General features: G+C 33.5%; 4 protein-coding genes across 4 annotated transcripts; 2 read left to right on the top strand and 2 right to left on the bottom strand.

The window, feature by feature from the left end:
• The first annotated feature begins 694 nt into the window (after positions 1 to 694).
• Positions 695 to 12879, top strand: LOC130654437 (phosphatidylinositol 3,4,5-trisphosphate 3-phosphatase TPTE2-like). Its single transcript, XM_057457017.1, has 19 exons — positions 695 to 837; positions 3362 to 3527; positions 3624 to 3757; positions 4037 to 4084; positions 4298 to 4373; positions 4610 to 4683; positions 4778 to 4894; positions 5899 to 5989; positions 6456 to 6519; positions 6631 to 6695; positions 6797 to 6857; positions 7526 to 7607; positions 7744 to 7832; positions 8164 to 8225; positions 8332 to 8412; positions 8577 to 8682; positions 10715 to 10911; positions 11166 to 11236; positions 11723 to 12879. The coding sequence occupies exons 2-19, from the start codon at positions 3390 to 3392 to the stop codon at positions 11865 to 11867; spliced, it is 1701 nt and encodes a 566-aa protein (XP_057313000.1). The 5' UTR covers positions 695 to 837; positions 3362 to 3389; the 3' UTR covers positions 11868 to 12879.
• A 1152-nt stretch (positions 12880 to 14031) lies between these two features.
• LOC130654438 (uncharacterized) lies at positions 14032 to 15507 on the bottom strand. The gene is made up of 2 exons (XM_057457018.1): positions 14705 to 15507; positions 14032 to 14622 (listed from the first exon to the last, which is right to left on the bottom strand). The coding sequence occupies exons 1-2, from the start codon at positions 15353 to 15355 to the stop codon at positions 14317 to 14319; spliced, it is 957 nt and encodes a 318-aa protein (XP_057313001.1). The 5' UTR covers positions 15356 to 15507; the 3' UTR covers positions 14032 to 14316.
• An 86-nt stretch (positions 15508 to 15593) lies between these two features.
• Positions 15594 to 17798, top strand: LOC130654439 (pyrroline-5-carboxylate reductase 3-like). The gene is made up of 2 exons (XM_057457019.1): positions 15594 to 16054; positions 17060 to 17798. Exons 1-2 carry the CDS (start codon positions 15748 to 15750, stop codon positions 17593 to 17595), a joined length of 843 nt encoding a protein of 280 aa, XP_057313002.1. The 5' UTR covers positions 15594 to 15747; the 3' UTR covers positions 17596 to 17798.
• Positions 17799 to 18657: 859 nt separating this feature from the next.
• On the bottom strand, positions 18658 to 20185 carry LOC130655032 (uncharacterized). The gene is made up of 2 exons (XM_057457733.1): positions 19809 to 20185; positions 18658 to 19171 (listed from the first exon to the last, which is right to left on the bottom strand). Exons 1-2 carry the CDS (start codon positions 19909 to 19911, stop codon positions 18792 to 18794), a joined length of 483 nt encoding a protein of 160 aa, XP_057313716.1. The 5' UTR covers positions 19912 to 20185; the 3' UTR covers positions 18658 to 18791.
• Between the last annotated feature and the right edge of the window lie 551 nt (positions 20186 to 20736).

Genomic DNA, 20736 nt, shown 5'->3' with positions numbered 1-20736 from the left:
CTTAGGGCTTATTAGACAGGAGCGCTTATGGGAATGGCGCGCCTTATCTGTCATTTACGGTATCTACTGTTTAAGTCACTTGCATTCTGCCCTGTATTATTTAATGAAACGCAGATCATTGAAACCTAATTCACTTGAGCAACCGAGATATTTAGATCACTGTAACATGTTAATTTTAAGATCTAATAATTTTATTAATGGATCTGTCAATCTTTTTTAAGGGATCACAAATATATTAGTTTTAAACACGACCCCACTCTTGTTTTTTCACTTAACCATTTACATATTTATTTACACATAAGAAAAGTGAGACCCGTAACCCTAAGTGATACCTGAGACCAAATACCCGATACCCTGGCACTACCCCGATACCTTGGGAGGGGGGTGAACTGGATGTTTTACTAATTATAACAATACAGTAATCCTAAGCATTTCGTTGATGAGTCTGGAGAGTTTCTTAAAACTTCGTTAAAGCTTCAGATGTTTCTTCTTAATATGTTCCTTATTTGACCTGAAAAAGTTACGTTTACAAGTCTTTTTTTAAAGTAAGCATTTATATAGTTGGTTCGTTTCTAACGTGATTTCAAATGTTTTTTTCTTCCCTTAAAATTCAAAATAAAAGATCGGGGCCTCGGGTACCACCCGGGGTATTAGGTCTCACTTTTCTTATAAGCCCGTTTATTTACCATGTTTAAAGCGTGCGAGGTGGAGAGTTTTACAAAATCAAAACAAACCATCGGAGCGCTGATGGAATGAACTCGGATCAAATATCATAAAATTTGTAATGTGAAACTGTAGCCACAGATGAATGTACTAAAGAATTCAAGTAGGACGCACGTGAGTGATATTTTGACTTATTTTATCAAATAATCTAATAGACAAATGTCCAAATATACAATAACTAGTCCCACTGTTTCAGTTTGTCTGGCGCTTCTTTCCTTTACTTTCAACTAGCCAGCTCTAAACCCAACATAAAGATATTTTGTTAAGTGCTAGGATCACTCAGATAGCTAAAAGGTTTTCAGGTAATATATAGACAGTAAAAGCTAATTTTACCACCATTTCTTTCATCTTGGAAATGCCATCAAATCTTTTTAAGTTCGCTGTAAGGCTGCAATCGCAAATATGCCTGGTACATGGGTCACCCGCCCTAACTTTCAAACTAAAAAGCTCGATAATTTTAGGGGCAGAGGGGCGGAAATATTAAAATAAAATTTGCTTGGCCTTTTTGTTAGCAACACCAAATCGAATATTCTCTGATAACTTATTATATACAAGAACATATAAAATTTACAATAACATACACGAAGCTTTTCGTAAATAAAACTTTTACATCGTCAGGCTATACAATAAAGCCACTATATATATAATAAAATTTTTGCTGAAACTCAAGGGATCAATAGAATAGGAAATAAAAATACATTAACGTCGCCATACCAGTACCAGTAAGTCCTGTCCTTGCTCAGGCACGGTTCCTTCATTTGAAAGTCTCCTTCCTCCTCTGATAGCCCTTTCGGTCTGCCACATCCTTGTCCAAGATTTTGTCATCTGCCACGTCCATGGTTGTTAGGTGGGGCTCACTGTCTAAGTCTTGCAAGTAGTTCACCATCCTAACAACTAGACGATGATTCAATTATAAATTCCTGTGTTATTTCTATTTAAAGAGTTAAAAATCATGTCCCAGAAAACTTCTTAGCTGTATATATGTTATATGTTTTTGCGTTTTTGTCAGACTTTGAATAATAGATTATCTTTGCAGGGAATGTAACCGGTTAGTAAATTTGAAGCATAGGGCTAGTGGCATATGTGCTAATGGGTGCATACAAAAAGGACTATGAACACTTTCAGAAATGTGATGAGAAATAGTTTTGTTCTGAATGCATAAATGTTATGCTTTGTATCATCCACAGGGGTAAAAACTTTCTTTCTCTAATTTAGCTTGATGACATGGACATTATTAGTTACAGTTACTATGATGCGAATGATTTTTGTACAGGCAATGTTAGTTCTAAATTATTCTCTCTTTTTAACATTATTATATCTTCTCTTTCTAAACATTTTGACATGTTTCATGTACTTGGTAAGATTAGGCTTAACCTCAGTATAGGATTTGTAAAATAGATTTCCTTTCAGAATATAAATCTATTAACTGTAATCTAAAAGAGTACTTATACAAACTCACATCAACTGAAGAAACAAAGGACAGTGTCTTATTATATATTTCTAAGGTTAAGTCAAATAGAACGTAGATTTTTTGATATGCTTACCTAAATATGCCCTTCATGACTTTATTAAAACTATTTGCTTTCTGTTCTTTCCAAAGCCTCAACAGAGAACAAATAAAACCTTCTGATGGGTGATTTTAATGCCAATATTGATATAATGTTTTCTTTCTCTCTCATTCCATCTTATCCTCCCTAAAAGAGTTACTGATAATATTTTTCAAATTTGATTTTGGCAACTTACCTTAGCTTGATCCTATACGTTACAGGGTGTCTCGGAGATAGGCTATTGTTTCTCTGATTTGTTGTGAAGTTGGAATCCTAAACTCAAATTTTTTCTAATTCCCATTTTTGCTAATTTTTCTGTTCATAGTCTGCTATTTGATTCTTATTTTCTTTTCTTTCTTTTTTTCTAACATTCTCATAATTTTATATATATTATTTAAAACCAAAAAACAATTTTTGGCTCTTTGTTTACTTTGTTTATTTTTGTTTTAACAGGTCACTCGTTGATAACAGTGCAGATATATTATATCATACTGAAGATGTAAACCTGTATAAATATGATTAATAATAATAATAATAAAAAAAAGTTAGAGAGAGAGATAGAAATGTGCATATTTTACATGGCTAGCCTCACAAATATGTCTATTATTTCCAGGAGGGGCCATGGCTTAGATGGGGAGTCCTAAAGTATTTAATGCTCATTTCGAGCCACACAGACTCGATTAGGGTCCGTGCTGCACTAGACAACTCCCTGCAACATCCAATGACCCACACAGTGTACCATCTCCCCAATTTCCCTCACATAATTAAACAATCAATAATAATTATGTGCAACTCCTCTGTCCCAAAAATTTTTTTCATCCATACCTGTTTAGTTGTTTCTTATCAAGTCTTCTTTTAATATGATGCCATGAAAACAAAGTTGTTCTTACTTTCAAATTTTGTCACAAAATGTATTTTTTGTTAACTGCAGCTATTTTATTCTGAACATCTGTTCTCTCAAGCTGAAAACTGATTTCCATTAAGTTCAAACTTGAGAAAATAATGTTTCTGAAGTTTTTCTTCTAGAGCAGAAAATGCAGTTGCATGGAAACCTACCTGAAAGCATTTTTCGTTTCTATTTTCTTTTTTAGCTTGTGCAAACATACTTAGGTTTTTATCATGGTTAGAAATGGCAGTTTTAGAGGCAGTTTAAAAGTAAGTTTTCAAAAACGAGCCATGTCTGACGAGGATCTTTTGGTTGATGATGACGAAGATGACAATTGGAAGTTCGAGGATGAGGAGGATGAAAGTCCCGACGTATGTAATATTTAGGATTTTGTAAATTTCCGATTTCATTTATTTTAGATGCATATGCATAGTTCTTTAGAATAGTCAATTTCTTATCATTTATAGGTAATTAAAAACGTTGAAGCACAAGATAGTGTTGTAAAAATTGGTGGAGTGGAAGACACCTTATTTGTTGATCATACTCTTTATGATTCGACTGAACACAGAGCTCATGTATGGAATTTAGACACTAAAATGGGGTATGTTTATCGATAAGCCAAGCTAGTCTTGTGTGAGGTAGTTTGTGTTGTCTAAATATACAGTAGTAAATCTCAGCATTCATGTGTTCCTTTTACGTAACACTTTACTATGTAAAAAAAAAATTTTGACTATGTGTATATATATATATATACTACATATGGTGAATTTATATATTTATAATAATTTATACCTGAAAATTTTTTGCAACATTTGCTTCTTGCTTTGTTGCAACTTCTCCTTGAATTATGTAAATATATATGAAATTTTATTTGTCTCAGGAGAGTACGTTTCAAAATTCACCTTATTATGGACCATGTTGCTGCCAGGTAATTACATTAGGCTTGTTGTTAGGAGTGTCAAACTTACACCTAGCAATAATTTTTATGTATGTGTGGTAATGTTGAATTTGTAACAAGACTAAAGTATCAAAGGTAAAACAATGTTGCTTCCCTGTAGGCTTGTTTTAGTATTTGTAGTGTTTGAAATATTGAAGAAAGTAGAACAAAACACTAGTTTATTTTCTCTGTTCTGTATTCTAGGCTGTTTAGCATCCTTCTAGTTTTAACAGATATAGTATTAGTTCTTGTTGCTTTAGCAACCGAAGCTGACACAAAGGTAAGTTGTATTGTTTTTTTTTTGTTTCTGTTGTTTATTATATATAAAATCTATTTTCAAATCATCAACTGAACAAGAGAGTGCTTTGCCTATATTTTTATATTCCTAGCCCTAAGAACGAGCTACTTTATTTGTTTAAAACCATTTTGTAAAGTTCTTTTTATTTTAACCTATTTTCCTTCTTTTTTCTGAATCCTCTTATTAAGTATATTTAGCACACCTTTTTAATTTTTTAGGTATATGCACCAATAACATTAGCAATTGTGTCATATTTTATGGTGGAGTTGGCGCTTAGAATATTTTCTTGGGGGTAATTAACAATTGTTGATTGTCATGTGAATAAACAACTTTTGTATCTAAGCTAAAAATTTTAAAGTGCTGAAATCTATTTTCTGTTTCCTTAGAAAAGAGTTTTTTCACCATCGATTGGAAATTATTGACATGGTTATCATAATTTTAACCTTTCTCATCACCGTAATTTTTGAAATCGCTATCCAGAATAAAAATGTCAAATATGGCAAGTAAGTAACCTCTATTGTTGTTGATTTGACACATGTTTGACTTCATACTCTTTTTGTATTTTTCGAAATATTTTTTTATGAAATTTCTTAACATTTAGCTTTTTAAAATATTTTATTAAGATTCATATTTTAAGCAGATAAAGTTTTTGCACATTTGCCAAACTATGGGAATCGCTATCACCCTGATGTCACTTGGTAGTGTCAATACACAATAGAGTTTAGTACTAGTCGCTCTACGAGCGTATTCAAACACAAGTTATTGCAAAAATAGAAGTTTGCTAAGTCATGAAAAATAGCTTTAAAGCAATAACAACTGATGAATTTTTTTAAAAATTATTATCTTTTTAAAAATTTCCATAATAAAGCAAATATTCAAGCTCAACATTTCACTCAGCATTTCACTTCTAGAAAAAACATATGCTTGACAATGATTTTTTGTTTTATTACGAACTTTTGTGGCTTTGTGTATTATAGAAGGCTCTATTTTAACTTAACATTATTTAGGTCCTGATTTTCAGGGACTTTGAAAGGCTAGGGGGGGGTGCCAGGGGTGATGATGACGGAAACATAATATAGTCGCAAACGCAAATATATGTTAGATCACTCGGAGACGATTAGATTGAAAAGTTGTCATCCAAAAAGAATGGAAAATAAGTTTTAGAGTGAAAAAACCTTATCAGCGAGGTTGTGGATTCCAAATGGCACCATTTAGCTGTAACATACATTAGGCAAATTAGATCTCCTTTGATGTATCTCTTTTTCTGTTTGTCAATGGTCATTGTTTATTATATCACGTAAGTTTTGAAAATGTTTACTGATTCACTCCTTATTTAGTCGTGCTTCTCAACCAGCACATGACAACTAATACCAACTGTTGCAGCTTGAATGCACGAATTTTTCTTGTAAAAAAGCTAGGGGCACTAGTGAAAATGTATGTCACAAATTGGATTCATGATAATAGAGATTTTTGTGGCTTTATAGTAATTTTCTTCTTATTTTCTCAGGTTGATTGTCATATTCCGATTGTTAAGAATACTACTACTGGCACGCATTTGTACTGGTCGTAAACATGTTGAAAGATCGACACGAAATTTAGTGAGTATTAAAGTAAACAGAAAAAAGTAATTCTTAATCAGGGTTCAGACAGACCTGGCTAAAAAAAAGAGACTTTTTTAAATATTGATGAAAACTCAGGGAAGTTTGTTTTGTGCAACATCACACTTGCAATTTGTAAGGTGTATTGTGTTGATATGAGGTTAGATGTTTAATTGATATGGTTAATGTTTTTCGAATATTTGAAGATGCACTGTGATGGTATTATGCCGACGTAACAATTGCCGTCGTGCCGAAGGCTGACCATGTGATTTTTATAAACAACAAGAGTATTTTTAAATATTTCAAACACACAGCTCCATTTCCTTGTCTTTACTAATGAAAAAAGAAATAAAACAGTATTATTATAAGTCAATTGAAAAATCTGGTACTGTATTGCATTTTTAGAATTGTCTAATATGTTTTTGTTTTTTGTAAATTATATTAATAAAATGTAACCAATTTTAAGATATCACAAAACAAACGACGTTACGTGAAAGATGGGTTTGATTTGGATTTGACCTATGTTACTGGTATTTAAAATTTCTATATACCTATAGCTCTTTTTTTTATCTTGAAAATTTTGTATTTTCTAAGCAAAATTTCACTTTTAATTTTTCATTTTATACTTTTTATTTCTTCAGAGCGGGTTATTGCTATGTCATTTCCTTCTTCTGGTAAAACATCAATGTATAGGAATCCTATAGAGGTAAGCCACTTGTTTTAAAATTATGTATGTTTTATGGAAGTACTCCATGCATAATTTGAATTGTAAAAAGTAGTATACTTGAAACGTTTTTATTTTCACAGGAGGTGTCGCGCTTCTTTAATACAAAGCATCCAGATCATTACATGCTTGTCAATTTGTGCAGTAAGTATATGTTTTCTGTGCATAGATATGTCGCTTTTCTCTAATCAATATTTATACGTGGAGTCACAGTTTTTGATTCACTTTTAAATTTATATTTTATCAGTTCGCATAATTTCACCAGTAAAGTTTTTCTAATTTTTTGAAAGTTGTAACATCTTATTACCAAAATCTTTGCGGGGTAAAAAACCCCGCACAATTTATCAAAATTTCTATTCATTGCATGTTGTTCGTTCTTTTGTTTGTGCTTTTGTTTGTAGCAACAATGTTTGATAAATAAGAACATAATTTGACATAACTACATTTTATAAAATAAAAATTTCTATGGAAACTTTAGTTACTGCATGTGTTTCTGTAAAAATAAATTCCCTCTTTTTTGCGGCATAATTTCAGAAATCCTCGAAATTATGCCGCAAAAAAAGTTTTTCCTTTCCATGACCAGCTAAAGAATTCCTTTTAATTTGCCCAGTTCTAATTTTTCATGAGCAAAATTTCAACGCCTGCCAAAACCCCCTATTAACATTAACATACCATTCAACTTGGCATTCTTGTCAACTAATTTTGATTCAGTGAACCAAAAATAGTTGCAAATAAATTAAGTTTGTTGATATGAATGTCGCTATGATTAGAATGCGGCGTAACAGCAACTTGACAGCCACTTATAATTTCAGGTGAACGAAGCTATGAAACACATTGGTTTAATAACAACGTGGAAAGAGTGTTGATTGATGACCATAACGTACCGAGATTGAGGTAAGATATCACTGGTTGAATTTTATCAGAATAAGTTAGATGGTATCAAGTTGCAAACTAAATTTCACGGCAGTTAGCAATTTTTAGAATTGTTGTCATTATTATACTATTAATAGCTTTCTTTTTTTTGTTTCAGTCAGTTATTACAATTTTGTCATGTGGCTAACGAATGGATGCAAAAGGACGAAAAGAATGTTTTAGCCATTCATTGCAAGGGCGGAAAAGGTATATTTTCATTTATTTTATTCTGTATAGATATACAGTGTCCGTCTATAGGTAGAACACAACTTGTTTACATAAATTGTCATAAATTATAGGTTTGAAATAAATGCAAGTAGCTGGCTTACGTAAATTGTCATAAATTATAGGTCGAACGTTAATGTGCCTAGCTTGCTTACATAAATTGTCATAAATTATGGGTTAAACATACATTTACATAACTTGTTTACATAAATTGTCATAAATTATAAGTCAAACATTAATGTGCATAGCTTGTCATAATTATGGGTTAAACATAAATTTACAACTCTTTTTCATAAATTTTCATAAATTATAGGTCGAACAGGCACTTGTGTTGCTGCTTGGCTTCTTTACTCTGGACAATTTAAAACAGCCGAGGTAGGTATTTTGGTGCTGTGAGTGGTACATGTGAGACATTAAAAGTACGTACAGGTACTCTTTATAAGGTGTTCTTTCACTACGCTTACTTCCATTTAATCTCTAGAAAGCTTTAGCTTACTTCGGCTTGAGAAGAACAGACAAAGCGAAAGGCTCAATGTTTCAGGGAGTACAAACTCCGAGCCAGGTACTAAAAATATTTTTAATTAATTCACACTATAATTTATTAATGATTGTGCGGATTTTTTTGACTTCGGATTCCCAGTGAGGAAATTCTATCGATGTGAAGGATTTTTGTCCCAACTTACTTTTGTGTGAAAAGATGAAGTACTTACAGCTTGTTATGTTTAGAGCCGCTATGTTGGATACCTGGAAAAGGTTTTGCGCGATATGCACGGTCGGCTACCAACACCTAAACCACTTTTGTTTAAAAGTATGAAAATCACTGGTCTAAAACGTAAGTACTACGTTTTATTAATATTCTTTTAAAGGTAATTGATTGGGAAGTAGCATCATTGAAATGTGCTGGAATTTTTTCTAGCTATTAGGATTCAAATTCCGCTTGTTCAAACCTAAAGTTCATATTTGGTCCCGTTGGGTAGCCCAACCCATCTTCTTTTAAAACATATGGAGCACGTTTCACCACACCCAAGTCCTCAGAAGTTATGGCGGTCCAACTGTTGGGAGGTTTTTGATTCAATTATTTGACCCTAGATATATACGTTATTCGTCTTTTATGGGTTAAATATAAATAATAATATTCACATTAACAAATGCGAAGCTCTGCGTAAGTAACTAAAATACGAGCTATAGTCCCGAACTATTATGCCGCCGAGGAACTTCAAGTACCTCACGTTTTGAGTAAAAATAATTTGCGAGTACATAGAATGTTCAGTCAAATAAAAGTATGACGTCAATAACTTGTTCACGATGTGTAAAAGCGGTAATCAGCATTTATTCGGCTCTCATATATTCACCTATTCAGCAAAACGGTAAAATAAATTGCAATTTATTTGGTCAAGTTTATTAGTTTTTTTTTGTTGATGGTAAAACTAAATCTTTTTAAAAAAGGAATTCAGCCTCTGGTTGTGTTTATGATTTGTAATGTTAGGAAAAAAACTTCTTGACGATATCTGGGAATATTGTTACGATACTTATTCCTTCCTTCAGCAAAGTTGTTTCATTACATCTATTAACTTTCATTGTATTTTACCACGGCTTCTCCTAGAAATGAAACACGAAGCATTGACGCATGATTTGTATACATGTACTTTATTATTTCTGGACAACTGTATGGTACATGTACCGAACCATCGGCCATTATTCATCCCTAACATACTTGATTACTTTTGAAGGGCCAACAAGTCTAAAAACAATTGGTTTGATGTAAAAGTCGATCTACTAACCTAGCATTTTCAAACTTATAACTGAGAAGTCATCAATAATCAAATACGTGACATTTGTAAGCTTATCTTGGTTAATTAAGGTCCTCTAAGTGCACAATTTTTTTTCTCACGCAATTGCAATAAGCTGTGCAGTGTTATACAATTAATGTTGAAGACAGCTATATCAGTGACACTACACTCAAATGGCCAAGCAATTGTTTAATTGCATTTATAAGGAAACTTTTTTCGGAACACCCCTTACCCGCAACTATTATTAGAAGTTATTCTGGAGTGATGTTCAAATAGTGGTTTTTAACAATATTAGCACGTAACTTGCATTCTCATAGGCCATTACTCGAGCAGAGTTGCTTCGAGTAATATGCAATAGTCATTGTTCAAAAATTGAAATGTAAGATTTTAATCAAACATACATGGTGGCCAAAAACCTAATTTGAACTTGTAAAAAAATGTAACTTTTTGATCAATATTTATTTATGTACCACAGAGCTATCTGTTACTCCACGACAGAGTAGTCTTCTCCTGAAAAACTATGATAAAAAAGGTTGAAAACTCACCAAAAAATATATCGTTCACTTAAGCTAACTCCTCACTTCACCTCTTAAAATACGCGACGGAGTAAGCAGCGTACAAGAGCTCCACGAGTGTGTAGTGAACGGTCCGAACAGCCACTCGGTTGACAAGATCACAGTTAAACCAGTGAAAGCGGACATATGCTACGGATTCTCGTAACGGATGCTGGAAACTTAAAATTCCTATGATGCACGCGATGTCCTTTTTAGTTCTGGTGAAATGTTACTAATTTAATTTTGGCACAGCGAATTAACAAACACAATTGGCAAAAATCTCTCTTCTTCTCTCACATTACGATCATGTACGCGGGGTCAACCATGCTGCCGCTCCCTTAATTCACGCCGATTTTTACCGACCACCGACCTTTAATTGGATCTCTATCTTGTATTGTGGGTTCTGCAAAATATTTTTTCAGTAAATTTGGTTTCTCACGAAAGAAACGTATTAGGTGTTACAAAAAGTAAAACCATAGATGACTTCGCAAGTTTAATTTTAATTGCGTTTTGTGTCTAGATGTTGGGAATGGAGATGGAAGCGATCTGAAAATGGAAGTCATTATAAATGGACGTGTGATTTACGAGCTGAACTTCAACGTACCCATCGTTGGTCAAGTGACGAGAAAGGGAGACGAAGTGAAAGTAAAGTTCAATGTTGATGACACGCCCGTAGTTTCGGCTGACGTAAAAGTTAGATTTTATTCGTCCAACGCAGTAAGTACTGTTTGGTTTATAAAGCACGATAGGAATCTGGTTCTGTTGTAATGCGTTTTTCTTCAAAGGTCGTTAATTCAATATTGTAGAAGGTGGGACAAAAAGGTATAAAACATTTTCAGGAGCATAGCGCAGATTAGAGTTCTCAGTAGAATGAATAACTAGAGAGTTTGCAGAAGAAGAATTCATACAAAACAGCAAGTGCTCTGCATTTTTTGCACTCTTTCACCTTTGTTTTTTGATTTTATTTCTAGAACGTTCCAAAGGAGTATGACAGATGTGCTTTCTTCTTTTGGTTCCATACGAGCTTTATAAAGGAACACAAGTGAGTTATTTACTTTTTGCCTATTTTTGTTAAAACTGGGGTAAAAACTATAATTTGAAATTAGTTTGTTTCACGTTCCATCTCAAATAAGTACCCACCTCTAAAATGAAAGCTTTTTTAAAGAAGTTTAAATGGACGCTACAGGACAATCTTATTTCGACATACCGCGGCTTATCAGCTAGTCTTATACATATTTATCATGTGAACTACAGTTAGAACACAGCCAACTTTCTTTTTACGTCAATATAAATTCGAAAATCCTGATATTTACGACTTTATTAGGAGTAAGAAATCGCTTTCTTTCACAGTGGCACTTTTTGAGATGGTGGTTTTAGAGGTCTTGATTTTTTCAGTGCTTACCTGGGCGGTTTAAAACTCATTGCAATATGCTGTTTTCTTTGTGTCAATTCTCTAAGAAGTTATTTACTGTCCTGGAACTAATAAATAGTTATTTGATTGAGGTTATAACTTTATGCGTTTGTTTAGACTTCATCTAGCGAGACACGAAATTGGGAATTGCCACAAAAAGAAATTTTCCAAGATTTACACAGAAAAATTTTCTATCACTTTGAAATTTGCTGATCCGCCGAAGGATATGGTTGAAATAGAGCCCAGCAGCGATAAATTTTAATGGTCGGTTTGGGTTTATGAATGGTGAGAAAAATGTCGATTCGATTTATACCTCACATGATTTCCGACAAACTAGCAGATTATAAAAGCCAAACTTTGTGTGTATACAATGATGGCAAGCCATATTAAAATAACTTTTTTTAATAGTTAGTAAAAAGACAAATTTAATATTTTATAAAACACCAGCTTGTTCAATTAAGAACGGTTGGTTTTACTTCCCTGTCACTTATCATAATTTTCGGTCAGGTTCCGATAAATCTTTTGTCTAAAATTAAAAGTATAAATTAATGTTTTTATATTTACAATAATATTAAATACGATTAATTTTTTGTGAAATTTCAAAATAACATTAGGTTTTTATACCTGCCTTTTTTTCTTTCCTATTTTTGTTTATAAGTTTTTCAATATCACATATTTTTAGACACAACACTTAAAATATGTCAACAAATTTAATTATGAATAGTTAGGTGTATGTCTTCGCTGTCCTATTTTGTACATGTAGCTATTAATCAAAGCTCAAGTAAACAAAAAAAAAATGACTGTTTCTGTTAGGATCTGGAGCGTCTGTTTTCTCACAGGTGTTTGACTAATTTTATTTACTTTAATTTTGATTTCGTTTCGATGAACAAAAATGAGTACAAGTGAGTTATATAAATCATAGTACGAAATTATTATACAACTTTGACAATTTTCCGAAAATGTTCATGGATTTCTGAACAGTTTTAAAAATATCTCAAAGTTGTATTTCAATTTCATTGGCTTACGCGTGACGTCCGTCCGTTGAGACATGTCAAGTGAAGGTATGTTTTTGTATTTTGCAAGACTCATTGGTGAGTTTACCAAGTCCCTGAAGTTTTGTACAAATAGTGCTAAATTTTGTAATGAATGAAGAGATGTTTATAATTTAATATTAATTTAGTATATAAATTTTCCATATTCACAAATTGTATTTATTAATTTTGTCTGTTTTTGTAGAATTTAAAATATATTTTAGTGTTCCGCGTTCGGAATAATACTTGTTTTTACTACGAAGGAATCCTTTATTTCACCGCCTCTGACACCTAGGGCGCAGGGTATTAGAAGATATGGTAATGTCAGTATAAAAAAGCTGTTAGAAAAAAATTTTGTTAGCTATAGAAAAAAGTTGAAGTAACAAAATTAACTCCCTGTCAATTCGAATCCATCGCTAAAGTTTTGACCTAAACTCGAATTTGTGGTCGCAAATATGTGAAGTCCCCCCTCTTATTGACACCTTAGAATCTAAGGTCACCCCTCCATCGGCTTTTAATTTTCATATATTTGTGACTGCAGATACTCTTCTTGGTCCCAGTCATTATTATATTTCCTATTTAGGACAGTTACTACTGTTTTTTCTGAGGTGACAAATTTAGATTGTTGGATCAAAATTGTAAAAGTAGATCTGTGCAAATAGTACAGAGGCTCAATTAGGAAAAAAATTATCCCTACGTAATATGTTGAAATGATAAGTTAATTCTTACGTTTTTAGGACTGTCAATTCCATTTAAAAAGATGAAAATTTTATACCGATAAATTACGTATGAAACAAGAGACCTTCGTATTTGATATTTTTGAGGCCGCTCCAATCAATTGTCTTGTTTGGATGATTACCTTCCCATGGTTCAACATTTTTAAACAGTGCCTAATTTAGAGTGTTTTTTTACACAGCCGTAAAAAATTGTGTAAAAAAACGGCAGAGACCCTGGGCTTTCTTTTTTCTTAACATTACCTCAAAATTGAATTGCAAAATTTTCGAAGAAGCTGCAAAAGTGAATTCTTGCGAAAAATAAATGAAATCATTCCCAAAATTAATTTCTCGCAAAAAAAATTTTCAACTAGCGAAAGTTTCATTCTTTAAGTAATTTTCTTGACAAAAGTTAGGCGAAATATTAATAACTTTTTAATAATGGGATTTCCCGGGAGGGAAAATAATTAATTTGCATAAACTAGAAATTTTTGTAGCGTTACTTCCTCCTAATTGATGACCATCCACATTTAACTGAAGACGAAGAATCAGAAGTCCAGTAATTAAATTTCTCAAAAATTTTTTAAATACACTCTTTTTCTCAATGTCAATTTTTTGGTGGTAAGAAAGATTACTCTTATTCTCCTGGCTTAAGTATCAGGTAAATAAAAAAACGCAGACATTACTCTATTTTAATTTATTTTAAATGTATGTGGAAACTTTGTTACAGAAACATTATACAACTTAAGGCCTGCTTAAATTGTGCTAAAATAGTTCAAAGAATTCTTGCCCAAAAATATAAGTTTGCTTTTAATTTGATAAATTTACAGTATATTAGTTACATAATAAACATAACGCATATATGCCAATTGACAATGTAACTGGACTTTCGTCTGGTTATGGTGACTCAGTATCAAGAGTGCAGAGACACAACTCTTTCTTATTATATCATTTAATCATGGATAGATTATGAATTTTTAGCTCTCCATATGGCATACATTTTTTTCTGGTAACACTCAACATGGAATTCTTGTTGTCTGTCCACAACCCAGTTTCCACTAAATTCTCCATTTGGTTTTTCAATAATAACATTAAAACAATATGTACATCTTGGTCCTGCATACTTTTCATAGCACTCGACATGGTAATCTTTATTTTTGTACATCAGATATTTTCCAGAAAGTTCGTGGTCTTTATCTGGTTGTGCTAACGGAAAGCAACAGTACGCACATTTTGGACCAAATTTTTTTGTGAAGCAATTATAATGATAGTACTAAAAAAATAAAGAAAACAGAACAGAAATTAAGTACAACAGCCATTATGCAATAAAATTAAAAATATATGTATTTAGTTACCTTCCCTCTTTGTTTTATAATATTCTCTTTCAAACTTTTCACATCTAATTCTCCATGGGCTAATTGACTGAAGCAGACTGAACATCTTTCTGAATAACTAAATCCAATAAAATTATTAGCATTATAGTTCTCCATAGTCAAATGAAACACATTCTCATCTTGTTCCCACTTTTGTATCTTTTCACTCTTCTCAATTTTTTCATAAGGAGGTAGAAGTAAATTTAAATTGTCAAAGTTGGAAGGTGGTAGATCTGGATAGATGCCACCAATACTTGAAAGTGGTGGAGCTGTCGGGTGGTCTTCGTGAGGTGGTGTACTTTTATTGCGGTGAGTTAGATCAGATATGAAATGGGGAAAAAAGCTGGTATGGCCTTTCTCTTTCCTTTTAACACTGCTCTCTTCTGTCAACACTGGTACTGGGGGATTTGATGGTGCTACTACAGTAACTGCAGGGGTATACGGAGGGGGCGCATAATTTCCATTTAGAAGCTTTTCAATTGCCGCATCAACATTACCATGAGCATCTTGTATAGCCATTCGTGATTCTTCCCTTCCAAACCCCATCTCATTAACCAACTTATTTATTTCCATGTCATATCTGCTAAACTTGGTTTGTTTATCTCGATAATCACAAGACCCACCATCCGCCATCTTTACTTTCGGAATCAAAATAAATAACCGCGATACAACTGAAATCCCGCGTTTAATTAAAGAACCATTATTTGCCGCACGTGTAAGCTCTTCATCCTGGGTGTTTTTTTCATGCTTTGCTTACACATTTACACCACAGTGTTGTGCGTGATGAAAGTATTGAGAAAATCTGTTAACTATTAAAGATTTTTACAAAGCAAAATTTTTAATAATTTCTCCTAATTTAATTTTTAACAATTTAATTAAGACTGCATTGTTTTAACTACCGCGAGGAAGATCTCTTTACACATTTTTCAAAGCTACCAGTGTAAAGCACGTGTTGGGCATTGTTTTTGTTTGCCGTGATATATTCTTTAACAAACTTAGCATCTTCGTAAAATACATTCGCGAAGATGTATCAAACTTTTAAACTGCCACAAATAGCATTTCTAGGAGCAGGAACCCTTGTGGAAGCTTTGACCAAGGGGTTTGTATCGGCCGGTGCTGTTCAACTTGATCAAGTTTGGGCAAGTGCGCCAACTGAAAGAGATGTTTACAGAGCAAAAAAACTGGGATGCCAAACTACCACAGATAATATAAATTTGTTGAAAGAAAATAAACTGGTGGTATTGGCAGTCAAACCTCAAGTTTTACCAAATGTTCTACGTGAAATATCACCTCATGTTACTCAGGACCATTTATTATTATCATTTGCTGCAGGTTTGTTAAATTTTGTCTTAAAAATATAGCAATAATAGATATGTGGTGAAAAGTTCTATCATGACAGAGTTGGTTTGGTAAGTTTCCTTGTATCTTCTTGTAAAGTGCTCCCACGGAATGTCAATTTTAATTCCAAAACTTTGACATTCTGAACTCTGTCATTTACCGAAATAAAAAGCTTTATTCGCTGGGACAAATTACAATTCATTGAATGGAAAACACAATGCTATAGTCAGTTCAAGACAGATCTTACGCTTATAAACATTTTCTAATTTCTGACAATTCCTCCTACACACCTCTCAATCTTCAAATTAATTAACTACACTCTACGAAAGCTGAAGCCATTAACGTAAATTGTGTCTAATTAACCAATCAATTTTTTTGAGTGGCATGTGGCGCATACGAAATAACGCTATGGAAATCTGGATTTCAAACTCAACGCCGATTGCGTGTTTAAAATTAACGCTATTGGGTCCACAATGTCACGCGTTCTCCTCATTACGTTACTCTATGCCTCAACCTCGTTCCCAGGGCAATTTTTCGCTTTTTTGATATCCGAGAGAAAAATGGGCCTGGGGACGAGGTTGTCTATGCCTAAATTTCATTATATGGCGCCTACAGCGAACGAATCCAAGTTTTCTTCAAACCAACGAAGAATGCGTGATAGCATGTTATGAAAATATAGACAACCGAAAAAACATCAAAGTCATATGGAGCATTAAGACATGCATTTTTTTCCGCAGCCAACCTAAAACTTTATCGTTGTCTCCTTTCAGTGACAAGCTTCGAACAAATTAATTTCGGATGTTCTTTAAACGATAATGTTCGGACGAACTTCGGACAAGGAAAAATCGCACCACATCATAGGTATTATCATAGTCATAAGAAAAAAAAGGTGGTATTATTCTTCGAGGGTGCGGAATTATTTATCAATCTGTAGGTTGAGGTACTCAAATCAGCACATCTTTGCCACCATTTTTTGCCACACTGTATATTTTTTAATAGGTATGAAACTGCGTACAATGCAATATCTATTGCCTCCCAAAACCAAACTAGCTCGACTGATGACGAACACGCCTGTACAATACAGGGAAGGAGTTTCGTCGTTTGCATTAGGACAACATTGTAAACCTGAAGACAGAAAAATGATTCAACAGCTGATGACTTCTGTTGGCTTTTGTAGAGAAGTCAAAGAAGATTTACTGGATACAGTTACAGGATTTGCGGGTGGCGGACCTGCGTATGCGTATTGCTTTATCGAAGCTATTGCAGATGGTGCAGTTTTGGGAGGAATGAATCGAGATGAAGCTCTACGAATGGCAGCTAAAACGGTTCTGGGTGCGGCAAGAATGGTGGAAGAAACTCAAAAGCATCCTGGAGAACTTAAGGATGCAGTTTGTTCAGGAGGAGGAAGTACCATACATGGAATACACGCCATGGAGAAAGCTGGAATGAGAGCTGCAGTTATAGATGCTGTGAAAGCAGCTAGTGATCGCTCGAAAGAACTCGGAAAACTGTTGAACGAATCAAATGGATCATAGATGTAAACAAATGAAATACAATCAATTAGTTTGTAGCTTTAAAACAATACACCTGCTATCAAAAAGCACATAAAAATGACCGACTTTCTTCTGGACATATATAAAACAGTGAATTTATAAAGAGAGTCCCTAAGCATGTATTATTTTTTTTATTTGTATTTTAAAAACATATGTATGTGGCATTGCCTGTACTAGTCTAATTAGCATTGGTGCAAATTATCTTTCCCCTAGAGGTGTCCTCCCTTAGGAGAATTGATTAAAAAAACAAAAATATTTGCATCATTTTTTGCAGGTGTCCACTAATTACAAAAAAAGGTCGAAATACCCATACCGTGTATAAAATCCTGTCCGTTAATTAGAGTGTTCGCTAAATGCTTGTCCGCTTTTTAGAAAATTTTCTTTGTTCTATGATTTATAGACCAAAGTTCGGCCAGGCTAAAATCTGTGCGTTGACCAGACGTGTCAGCCTTTTGCAGTATCCGTTAATTAAAGAGAGTATTCATCGTGAAACAATATTATTTTTAAATCTTAGTTTGTTGCTTCTGAACGGCAAAATTTTGTATATTAGCTACTATAACTTCTGTCGTCGTGTCATAAAAAAAGTTACTGAGCTCGGGATGTTTGCCCCGTTTTTTATCTTAAAAAAATCCTTGGGAAGTACGGTTTACTTTTTACTGCGATTATTAGGTTGGCCAAAATATGGTGATAAGAGGTAAGTCATTATAGGATGGGTATTTTCAGACGGGACCTAAACTTGCGTGTCTTTATAAGAGGTTTTTTTGGTGAGGTATTCGCTAGACAGGTTTTTTTTTAGGCAGGTGACTATGAGTTTTCTTTTAAGTATATTTGAAGGGTCTCTACTAGATCTCCATTATTTGAAGCACTACCTGCTGTAAGTGAAGCTTTGAGGAATTTATCTTAATTAGCACTTGGTCTATTGCGGTTGGATAATTCCGAATTCTGCGCGTGAAAGAATATTAGCTATAGGGATGATGGCATAGTGCATGTGTGAAGGAATTTTCTCCTTTTAGTTACGTTGGTAAAAAGAAGACTTGGGACGAATTTGGTTAGATATAACATGTATGTAAATTTCATTTTGTAAGTTAAGTTGAATACAATTCTAGTCATAATAATATTAATAAATTTCTTTTGGTGTAGCTACACATATCACCATGTCATGCATGAAAAAAGAGGTTTTAATTGTCAGTTGTCAATTTCGATATGGCGGTTAGTAAATATTTCGTAGCTTTTCGCTTGTGATAAATAACGTCTTTTTGAATCACACGAAAGCAGCATTTTGCAAAATACTTTGAGTAGACGAGTTCGCATTTTCGCACAAGTCGTTTAGAAACAAGAATAGTGCGTCCAGCATTGCGTGAAAGCAACTTGTCTAGTCTCGATATATTGTTTCGTCTGTTGCTACATTCTGTGAAACCACGTTTTGCAAGACTTCTGCCCAGTTTACAGCAAGTGCTCCGATTGGCTTGTTGAAGTTTTGGTAACTCCGACGTTCGTTTTTTTTCGTGTTGTAACACAGTGATCTCGTAACCCGGTAATAGTTGGGAGAGGATTGGATCTAAAAAATGTAAGAATATACTCTATAAGAATCTTTTATCCTATCATGTTGAAACGAAAAAACACTATTCTTATAAAAAAATAAAAATCGTGTAATAAGTTTTTGATTCACACACCCGTATCTAAAATTTTTCTTTTATGGTTGGGAAAGTTAACACTCACATAAAATATTTATCTCTCATTTGTATTCCCTTTCGTACTTTTCTCATTTTATTATTTATTAATTATAGAAACTTTCTTATTAACTTTAAACCGCTTTCTAAATATGCCTAATTTTCCTAAGCAACAACCCGGTTAAATATTTTTTGTCTATTTCTAGAAATTGCAAAACAGCATCGCCTGACTGATCCATTTTAATTTTTTTTTTCTTAAAAGGCTTGTTATCTTTAAAAATAATATAAAAATGCTCTCTTCGCGGACTCTCGGAATCTTGTCCATACAGTTTCCTTTTCTCCTTTTAATATGCGTGGTGACGCGAAAATTTCGCCATAGAAAAATCTTGTGAACGACATTTTAAGTTTAGGAACATAATATCTAAAATCAAGCCGTTCGCAAAAGTTTATAACGCCAAATTGCATTGCAGCTGACCAGAATTCTAACTTAAATTTACATCAGTAATAAATAATACGCGCAAATACCTGAAGTCAATACGAGACATAAAACCACTAACAACAACTCTTTTGGCAACATTACAACTTTTACGTGTAGGTAACGGTGCGGCGAGTTACACTTTAAAATCATCCAATACTCTCTTCAACTTTGACGGTTTCCTGAGAACAACAAACTTATGAAGCTTAAATGAATGAAAAAAGTTTATCTAAGCAGTTCTTACAAATTCCGTCTTTCTCTCCGGGTGTTTCTTATTGAAATATCCGTCAACAGAATTTGAAATTACTTTCAAGGGAATTTTGTTTTTAGTATAGTTTGCCAATAGATAACTTAGCCAGTCAAAGTGCGGGGTAATGACGAGTTATTTTCATTCAAAACAAAAAGAGAAGCTTTATTTACATTTACAGTAAATAATTTGCAGCTTTGCAGGATTACAAGGAAATGGGATTCTCAAACATATTAAGGAATTAGTAACCGTACGGTAGTTTGTAATTTTTGCTTTCATCCCTATAAACTTTTTTTTATCGATGATGAAATCACACTGGAAAAGCCTAAATTAGGTTACTGCACGGCGACTGCAAATTTTTACATAAACCAACGTTAAAACTTAGGTTCTTCATGCTAGCGTGTTTAAAGGTCCCTTGTGAGTCACGGGTAGCGCAGGAACTGTTTAAAGAAAGAGCGCAATTAATTACAGTTTTCGACACTTTAGCTCTTCTTCACTTCACCGACATCACGCTAATGGAACAACCCATTTTTGCAACCTCTTCCCCATGGTCTTGTGGCCCTGAGCTGTTATTACGGAGTGAGGCACAATGCCCTGGGAACAAGGCTGTCCTTTTTTGGTTAGTCGTTCATGGTCCATTTAACCAACTAGCAGAAAGGGTGAGTAATTAATAATTTCCAAATAAAAGTTTTTACTCCAGATGTTGTCTCCGGATGTGCCCACTGTTTTAA

This window comes from Hydractinia symbiolongicarpus, chromosome 8 (assembly GCF_029227915.1).
Source record: "Hydractinia symbiolongicarpus strain clone_291-10 chromosome 8, HSymV2.1, whole genome shotgun sequence".
Taxonomy (NCBI): domain Eukaryota; kingdom Metazoa; phylum Cnidaria; class Hydrozoa; order Anthoathecata; family Hydractiniidae; genus Hydractinia; species Hydractinia symbiolongicarpus.
Note: the sequence above shows the minus strand (reverse complement) of the source record. Positions and strands in the feature narration are given on the sequence as shown.

Coding starts and splice junctions, on each gene's coding strand:
- LOC130654437 (XM_057457017.1), top strand. CDS start 3,390: ATGGTTAGAAATGGCAGTTTTAGAGGCAGTTTAAAAGTAAGTTTTCAA. Junction 6,696..6,796: donor TGTATAGGAATCCTATAGAG/GTAAGCCACTTG, acceptor TTATTTTCACAG/GAGGTGTCGCGCTTCTTTAA. Junction 11,237..11,722: donor AGCTTTATAAAGGAACACAA/GTGAGTTATTTA, acceptor GCGTTTGTTTAG/ACTTCATCTAGCGAGACACG.
- LOC130654438 (XM_057457018.1), bottom strand. CDS start 15,355: ATGGCGGATGGTGGGTCTTGTGATTATCGAGATAAACAAACCAAGTTT. Junction 14,623..14,704: donor TTATAAAACAAAGAGGGAAG/GTAACTAAATAC, acceptor TTATTTTTTTAG/TACTATCATTATAATTGCTT.
- LOC130654439 (XM_057457019.1), top strand. CDS start 15,748: ATGTATCAAACTTTTAAACTGCCACAAATAGCATTTCTAGGAGCAGGA. Junction 16,055..17,059: donor ATTATTATCATTTGCTGCAG/GTTTGTTAAATT, acceptor ATTTTTTAATAG/GTATGAAACTGCGTACAATG.
- LOC130655032 (XM_057457733.1), bottom strand. CDS start 19,911: ATGATTTTAAAGTGTAACTCGCCGCACCGTTACCTACACGTAAAAGTT. Junction 19,172..19,808: donor ATGTCTCGTATTGACTTCAG/GTATTTGCGCGT, acceptor TACATTTTTTAG/ATCCAATCCTCTCCCAACTA.